This window comes from Opisthorchis viverrini, assembly GCF_000715545.1.
Source record: "Opisthorchis viverrini unplaced genomic scaffold opera_v5_113, whole genome shotgun sequence".
Taxonomy (NCBI): domain Eukaryota; kingdom Metazoa; phylum Platyhelminthes; class Trematoda; order Opisthorchiida; family Opisthorchiidae; genus Opisthorchis; species Opisthorchis viverrini.
In genome coordinates this window covers 1,439,110-1,447,249 of record NW_008751767.1, presented here as the reverse complement: position 1 = coordinate 1,447,249, position 8,140 = coordinate 1,439,110, and the positions used below count along the sequence as shown (strand labels likewise).

General features: G+C 43.6%; 1 protein-coding gene across 1 annotated transcript in view; it reads left to right on the top strand.

Moving 5' to 3' along the window:
- Positions 1-6,512: 6,512 nt before the first annotated feature.
- Positions 6,513-8,140, top strand: part of T265_13843 (hypothetical protein) — a gene marked incomplete at both ends in the record, with an annotated part of 14,279 nt that continues 12,651 nt past the window's right edge. Inside the window, one exon of the mRNA XM_009170821.1 lies at positions 6,513-6,745. Coding sequence (XP_009169085.1) covers positions 6,531-6,745 — 215 coding nt within the window. The remainder of the gene's footprint in view (positions 6,746-8,140) is intronic.

Below are 8,140 nucleotides of genomic sequence, written 5' to 3'. Positions count from 1 at the left end.
GAGGTCAAATAAGGTCGAATGAGGTCAATGCCATCTCCAACTTACTCGTGCTCCTCTTCCGTCACGGCAACTCAGAAGGTGTTGCCCAATTGAAGTAGTGGTTCGGACCGTATAAAAAACTTTCATGCCCCGGGGATTGTCGGTTTCGTATATTTACTGCCAGTCAGCTGATTTCGTTCGCGAACCATCGAATGACACAAGTGACCTTATGTCCACGTGGATTCCATGTGACTCAGCCACTCATTAACGAAACATTCAACTGTGTACGGAGGCCAGCCGTCCCTAATAACCGAACGCCACATCATTTGGACGGATGTGTCACGTGCAGGACACGGGCCAAACGAAGGCATGCCCTGATTGGTCAGAATGCCAGCCAATCCGAGTCAAGCACCTTTGACTCGACGCTTCTCACCCCCTCACGGAGATTCTGGCACGACCTTGTGGAACACTCTTTGACTACCCCATAAATACAGTTGTAATAATTTGCCTTGGTCTCCATAAAGGTCTGTGTAGAGCTGCCGTGCCTTTTTGATATGCCATAGTGGGTGGAGCAAGGGAAGCCAAGGGACCGACACAGAGTTGCACTACCGTTCAGCAAGTCACAACAAACTGGTGACATGTCTGTCGGGGACAACTCACATAGACTTCGTCACAGTGGGTCTTGATGTGGCATACCGTTAGAAAAAGTAAAAAAAAATCAATAAATATGACTTGACAGGCATCTTCAGAGCATTCCGTTGGCCATAATCCCATATTTCCTCTGTACATACAACGTCTTCACTTGGTCATCGAATTGATTTTGACGGGGGAAGGGATTCCGTTGAGTCGCCGAACAAGAACAAATTGGTGTATCTCGCGGCAATTTTGATTCAAGTGGAACCTAAAGTTGATGAAAACTCGGAGATTGAACCAATCTAATGAGTCCAAAGAATAGCAAAACCGGTTGTGAACTGTCCAAGGGTTTTCAGCAATCTTGTGAGTTCTCTTGTTCTTTCAAGAACAACAGAACCATGTTCTTTGTCAGGAAGAAGGAGGGTACCCGATCAACAATTAGTGGAGATGGAACAATCAGGCCAATCAGAGCACACTTGTCGCGATTAAAACCACTGACAATGACAAAAGTACCTCAGTCATCTGGCCCTTTGCTCGAATCCCGCAAAGTAGTCATCATTTTGTGCTTGAAACGCGGTCCACATTCACAAAACTGGAAACAACCTTTTTTAATTCAGCAATTTGATTCTTTTCGTCACCACTCAGCATCAAACAAAAACCGGTTTCTGCACCATTCGAAGGTACCCAATTACGACTGAAGCTATCCAGGATGTTGATTGCCGTAGGCACTTACTGATTTGTGAAAATCTAAAGCAATCTGGAGGGTCACAGCTTCTAACGCTTTAGAGCCTGCTTAACCGTTCCGATCGGATCTACCAGACTGCTGATCACAGACTTCGTTGAACCAACAATCTCATGTATTCCCTTCCAAGGCTGTTTTCTAACTCGTGTGGGTAAATTGGCTCGTGATCACGTGGAAATCGATCTGTTCGCGGATCCTGGCAAGTGACCTGCGAAAAATTTTAACTGAAAGGGTCCAAGAGGCTGGAGAAATCTATGAGACTATGTTTACAGCATGAGTGTCAAGCGGGGTAGAACTGTTAAAAGTCTGTCGAGAAGTTCCGAACATTTGAGTATCACATGGTTTTGCCAACGTTGACATAGCAAGAGTAACTGGTGTTATTAAGGCTTGCTGAGGTAAGATACATCTGAGGAGGGGAAACTCGGGTGTTCTTTTACAGTAGAGAGTCCGAAAAAAGAAATTTTCACTCAATTTGCGGTGAGAAAGAAATGTCGTCATCGCAAATGGCGTTGTGTTACAATGAGCCGACGTCAAAGTGACAAGTGTTCATTTGTTTGTACGTCATTTCGTAGTCCACGTTGTCCCAAAAACCGAACGAGATCAGTTAACTAGATACCTGGTGAAGGTGTCCTGAGGCAGAGAAATAACGTCAATCGAACAAAAGGTAAGTGTGAGAATTAAGTTCCACGCGTATATCAGTATAACCAGACGAACTAGAAATTCAGAATTCAGCACAGCGTAAGAACTAGCACGTATTTATTTGAAATGGCATATGGAATATCAAAACAAGGGAATAATTATTGGAGCAATGAATAGAGTATGGATCGTGTTCATCACATCCGCCACACCTTGAATGAGCGTGTGGATGTTCATAGTCCAGTGGTGGTCTTGATCGCAATCTTTCGGATCTTCTCGGAATGCAAACTTCAGATTCTTCAGAGGTAGTGCGCTCTTCAGATACAGCGTTTTGCTCAGATACCATAAGATCATCTACAAAGGACTCATTAGTATTTGAAACAGCAGGAGTGCCATTAACAGACTGACCTCTTGTATTGAACTCGACCTGATCAATGTGTTTCCGATGCCAAGAGAGGCCATCCAATTCGAGAATTGTCACCATCCGTTTGCTATTTGATGAAAGTACTATTCCTGTAGCAGATCGTAAATCATTACCCTTGAAAAATGTATCATCAGACGTTTTGGCACAGTCAAGACTTGTACGCAACGAACGAGATTTAAATAGAAGCGCGGGACTCTTCCCAGTAACGAAATGAACGGCGTTCCTGTGTTGCATTAGAAAATTATCAATCCCATGGTCCAATTCCACAAAAGTAGTAGGAGAGATTGAAATAATGACAGACTTCAGTGTTCGGACAAAATTCTCAGCAAGTCCATTCGACCGGAGATGTCGTGGAGCAGTAAGACTTCAGTGTTCGGACAAAATTCTCAGCAAGTCCATTCGACCGGAGATGTCATGAAGCAGTAAGCAGATGTCGATATCCAAGAACTTTTAGCCATTCCTCGAGGAATTTTGCAGTGAATTGTGTGTGCCGTTGTCAGTGACCAAAACAGTTGGTACACCTTCATGGCTGAATACTTTCCTCAATGCTTGCTGAGTAAATTCGGAACTTGGAGACGTGGTTAGAAAAACTTCAGGCCAACGTGAATATGCTTCAATAACAGCTAAAGCATAGTATTTACCAAGAAAAGAACCGCAATAGTCGGAGCGAACTCGTTGAAATGCTTCACAAGTAACTGGCCACGGATACCACTGTGAAGACTTGTTATAAATCTCATGTACACATTTAACACGACTCATAGCAGTATGCTTGATATCAACATCCAGTTCCGGCCACCAGCATGACAAGCGTGCAAGGGATTTCATTTTGTCAACACCCAGATGACCAGAGTGCAAATCTGCAAGAACAACCGCTCGCTGAGTCGGTGAAATAATAACTCTATCCTCAAAACACAACAAACCATTCGGAGTGATGGACAAACCTCCGTGGCGACAGTAAAACGCAGGAAATCGGCGTCGTTCTTGCTGCGTCCAGCCACGTCACAGTGCAGAGAAAATATGAGAAAAATATCTTTAAGTATCAGCAAAAAGCGCATCCCGCTTGACCGGTAGTGGTTGAATCAACAAACAATCTTAATTTTTTTGAATCAGAATCCTTGAATGAATGACTGATTCAAATCAGAGGCGTCATTGTGGCAGCTCCTGAACAAGACGGACTTAAGATGGGCTCATCCCCCCAGTTACTGTTGTAACTGCAGTAGAAAAACTGTCAAAGTATTCATGCACGTGAGTTACGTGCAATTCATAACCACGTTCACGTGTGGTAGCTTCGATAAAGATCAAAATTTTGACTGACAAAACTAGAAAGAATAGCAGTTTTCAAAAGAAATCTTGGATCAATTCCGGATTTTGATAATTGGATAAGTTTTTCGTTAACTTTCTACTTATACCGTCCTGAAGAAAATGACCTTGAAAAATCAATACACCCTGGTCCGCTTCACCCGAACTGAACTGTTCAGTCACATCGTGTATTATTTTCGTACCAGATTAGTAGTTTATCCCCTTTTCTATGCCAGTCTAGATAAGTCAAAAATACCCGAAAACGTTGATGCTTGTGTAAGGAAATTTGTAATCCCCCATTAGATATTTCATCCAGTGAATTCAAACGGTTTGCGCTGAAAAGCCCAGGAGTACAGTACAGCTGTTTCACCCTTGTTGGGAATCATGGGGAGTTTCAAACTCTTGATTTCCTGACCAGCAATCTGTACATCTGAGTGGTTTTTAACCAACTGGAAAAAGTTTGGAACCGATTGAGAAGTCATCGTTTCAGAAGAGATTGGTAAACAATCGCTAGATTTTATTTCGGCAACGTTTCGCTTTTGACACAAAAGCTTCATCAGGTCACCAAATTGGCCAGGTTATAAGACAGACGGGGAACCAATCAGTAAGTCAGTCCTCTTCGGATTTTCACACTAGATCCGTGTTGTGTCAATTAATGGCTCTTATCGGTTAGTGAAGTTGTCAAAATCTTGCTTTGGTGGATTGGGGGGGGGAGAGGTTAAATTAATTCCGATCGGGTTTGGTTGGTTAATCTTCCACTTCAGGGAGCTTCAGTTGATGATTCACCTCGGTTGCCACTGGTAGATATTCCCTGGTTTTTGTGGGGTCTCGAGTGCTCCGACAATTTAGCTTGAGGTCAAGTGGAATCCAGATGATGACCACTCTTCCTTCTGATGACCGCACATCAAAACGTGTCAGCTGGACTGATCCAGAACCGTTCTCCACACGTTTGCCAGTTCCACACCTTCTATTCTGTTAACACTGGGAGGCTTGACGATTGGGACGCTTGGCGATTTCTACCGCATCAGCTATCAGTCTCTCTTCACTAACCGACAAGAGCCATTGATTGACACTCAACACTGATCTAGTGTGATAATCTGAAGAGGACTGAATTACTGATTGCTTCCCCGTCTGCCTTATAACCTGGCCAATTTTGTGATCTGCTCACATCGCCAGATGAAGCTTTTGTGTCAAAAGCGAAACGTTGCCCGAATAAAAACTAGCGATTTGAGTGGTTTGTCCACGAGCGAGTGACAAGCAGTGTGATGATCACTCAGTTAAACAGGGCAACGCATCACTCATCCTTCAATCACGGAAATCACATCACGAGGTCACGTGTTGACTAGCCCCGCGAGTAACGACTTCTCAGATGAAAGTTTCGCTCATATTGTGAAATTATTCTTTCTCTGAGCGGATTATAGACTAATCGTTGCATGTGGTAATTGATTACTTTTTTCAACAGGACTCCAAATTTCGTGGGACGCTTTTTTGCATCTGAGAACTTGTCACTCGACAAACCAGTCAATACGTGACTCGCTCTCTATGTTTGATGCATGAGTGACGCTCTCTCCTGTCTGAGCGAGACCCAGCGACATTGTGGATCAGCCGCTTCTGGCCCAATGGCTAAGTGTTCAACCACCAGCTGGAAGTTTGCGGGTTCGAAACTCACTGCGTTTCGTGAGATGCACACCGCTTCTGTACAGTGAATCTGTGCTTTTCAACTTAGATTGGCGTAAACTCTATTGGAAAATGAAAATATTTTATGGACATAACACACTACTCATAAGGTTGCTTAAAATACATCGACAGCCCGGTTTCGTCCTTTTTGGGGCTCATCATAAACGAGAGATACAGCCGGGTTCCAGGTGAGCCTCCCGTAAAACCAGACTGGTTTGCGAATGAGTGTATATTTCGCTAATTTCGTGCTATTTGGGTTCAAGTAGAACATACGGTCGACGGAAACTGGAAAACTGCTGCTACTTGGTGAGGCCAAAGAAGGGCAGAGACAGTCGTGGACTATCGGATAGTTTTCAGCAACCTTATGAGTAGTTCATTACGTCTATGCGTGTATCGCAATATCTTGAATATCGTACCAACTGAAACATGAGGCAACCTGGTGGTTCCAGGTGAGACTCCCGCAGAAAAATAGGTTTGGAAATGAGCGTATTCCGCGCAAATGTGTCAATTTCATCTTTGTTCTGTGGGCTTTAGTCTAGGGGTGCATTTATTTTCGATTAATCAACGAAAAAGATCGATGAACAAATGGGTTTTTCGCGCGTTGTAACAGATTTAAGTTCTCTGTTCTCAAGATTCACGGCACCTCACGGCTGGCAGCTCAAAGTTCGCTGTTTTACAGATCAAATTTGAACAAGAGTCGCATTATATAACCAACGACCGACCAAGAACGAGTGAATTTCAGAGCACTATTACAACAAATGATGCATATTTTCATCAACACAGCAAACTTCGTGACCAAATCCACAATCGCAACGAACGACAGTGTAAATGTCTAACCATAATCTTCTCTCAGTAACCTTCCTTACGTACCTGCGTACACCGACTCCCAGTTACACCTGTGGTGACACCGAGGGATAGCACATATGCACAACTTAATGTCCACCACGTGTGTTTGGTTTCGCAGTGCAAAAAAAGAACAAAACAGAATTCGGACATCATTTTTGCACCCTCCAGCCAATCAGCGACCACACTGTGGCTGACCAAGTAATGATGGAATGTCGCTCATCTGAGGCATGCGTATAAATACGAGGTTTTGGTAAACTACTCTTCTGCACTGGTCAGGTCTCCTCCCCAATCGTGATGGGCACACAAATGACTCAGAATTTGACCAACGGATGTGCAAACGGAGCAAACTTGGGCAGCGGATTTGAACCGGAAGGTGTAACGCTCAACGGCAGTACGGAGTGTAATGGCCACAAACAGTGTAATGGTCACAGCGAGTGCAATGGACACGAAACAGTTAAACAAAATGGCTCACAGACGCTGGTTAACAAACCTGGACGCTTCATTTGCAGGTAAGTGATTGCGTTAGCCTGTTACCTGTTATGGTCTCATGCATAATGATGTTCAGATTTAGCTATTATCAGAAAAACCTTCAGAGTTTTTGTCAGTGCTAATCTTCGGCCGACATTGATACCACATCACATGTGGACTTCGGAAATTCTTTAACCCGGTTCCAAAACTTAAAGATATCTTAGGTGGACGGTGAATGCCAAAAAATGAAGTTAGCGGAAAGTTGTAGCGCCAAATCTAAGGATGAAAACGTCATACGACTTACTACTAACAAAGTGTGAGTAATAATATAAATTATATCCCATTGGATGTCTAGGTCCTTCCATTACAATTCCTCATTATCAGTCTCAAATTGCATCGGATCACATGACGCACCAGAATCACTCATGGATGAACGCTAGCGAGCTCTACTCACCTCCGGATTTTTTAATTCAAATCGAATTCCTTTCAAGAACCAAAAAACTCGGTACTGCTCCAAAAATTCTAGGCCGCGTTGATTTTCTCGTGTATATTACAGTTAAACGAGCCCAACAGTACATCCTTTTGAACCAACTTTAGTTCTCATCACTTGCAAATACTTCTAGGAGCACAGCTCATTTTTCAGGCACCGGTACGTTTTTTGTCCCCTTTTCGTGGCATTAAATTCGGGGCGGACAATCCGTGGAACCTGAGACATCTTTTCACCAAGAGACAAACTGTGACGGTTCTTGGTGCACATCTGGTAATTGATGGTGACAGCTGTCCGATTCGTCAGACCAGCTTAATCGAGGAATCCATCCCGGGAATGTACACTTTATAGACCTCTCGACTTTTGGATTTCTTCTGACAAGGAAGGAAATTTTATCGAGAGGTTCAGCTGAAACATAAGCGTCGGTATTTCAGAGGGATATGACGTTTACCGGAATTCCCTTCAGCTGGATGTGAGCAAGCCCCTTCCCTCCGAACTAGGAGAGTATCCTCTGTCAACTGTGCCAGAAAATGGTAGAAACTTGGTGTCACGCTAAACCTCTCTCATTACACGAAAAAATGAATTCCACCTTCTGAACTTTGTTTTGTTCCACAAGTACATTTTGCTGGGCGCTGGAGATTTCACACTGAAGATTAGTCTCAAAAAACCGGAGTGAAGAGGTCTCAACTGATAGGATGCTTCTGATTGGTCGAGGGAGACTACTGTCTGAACGGTACTCACAACCCTGAACTATGATCACAACCGCAATCCCCCAACAAATGCGAACGCGTTCAGTGCCCGTTTGAACTTCAACAAGCAGATATGTGATTCGATTTTATCAGCACACCTCATCGCGCGTAAAATATAAATTTTCTACTCAAAACTATTCTTTTCCAACTTGATAATATGTCACTTCAGTAAATCCCAGGAAGGTTTGACCGTTCCAGTT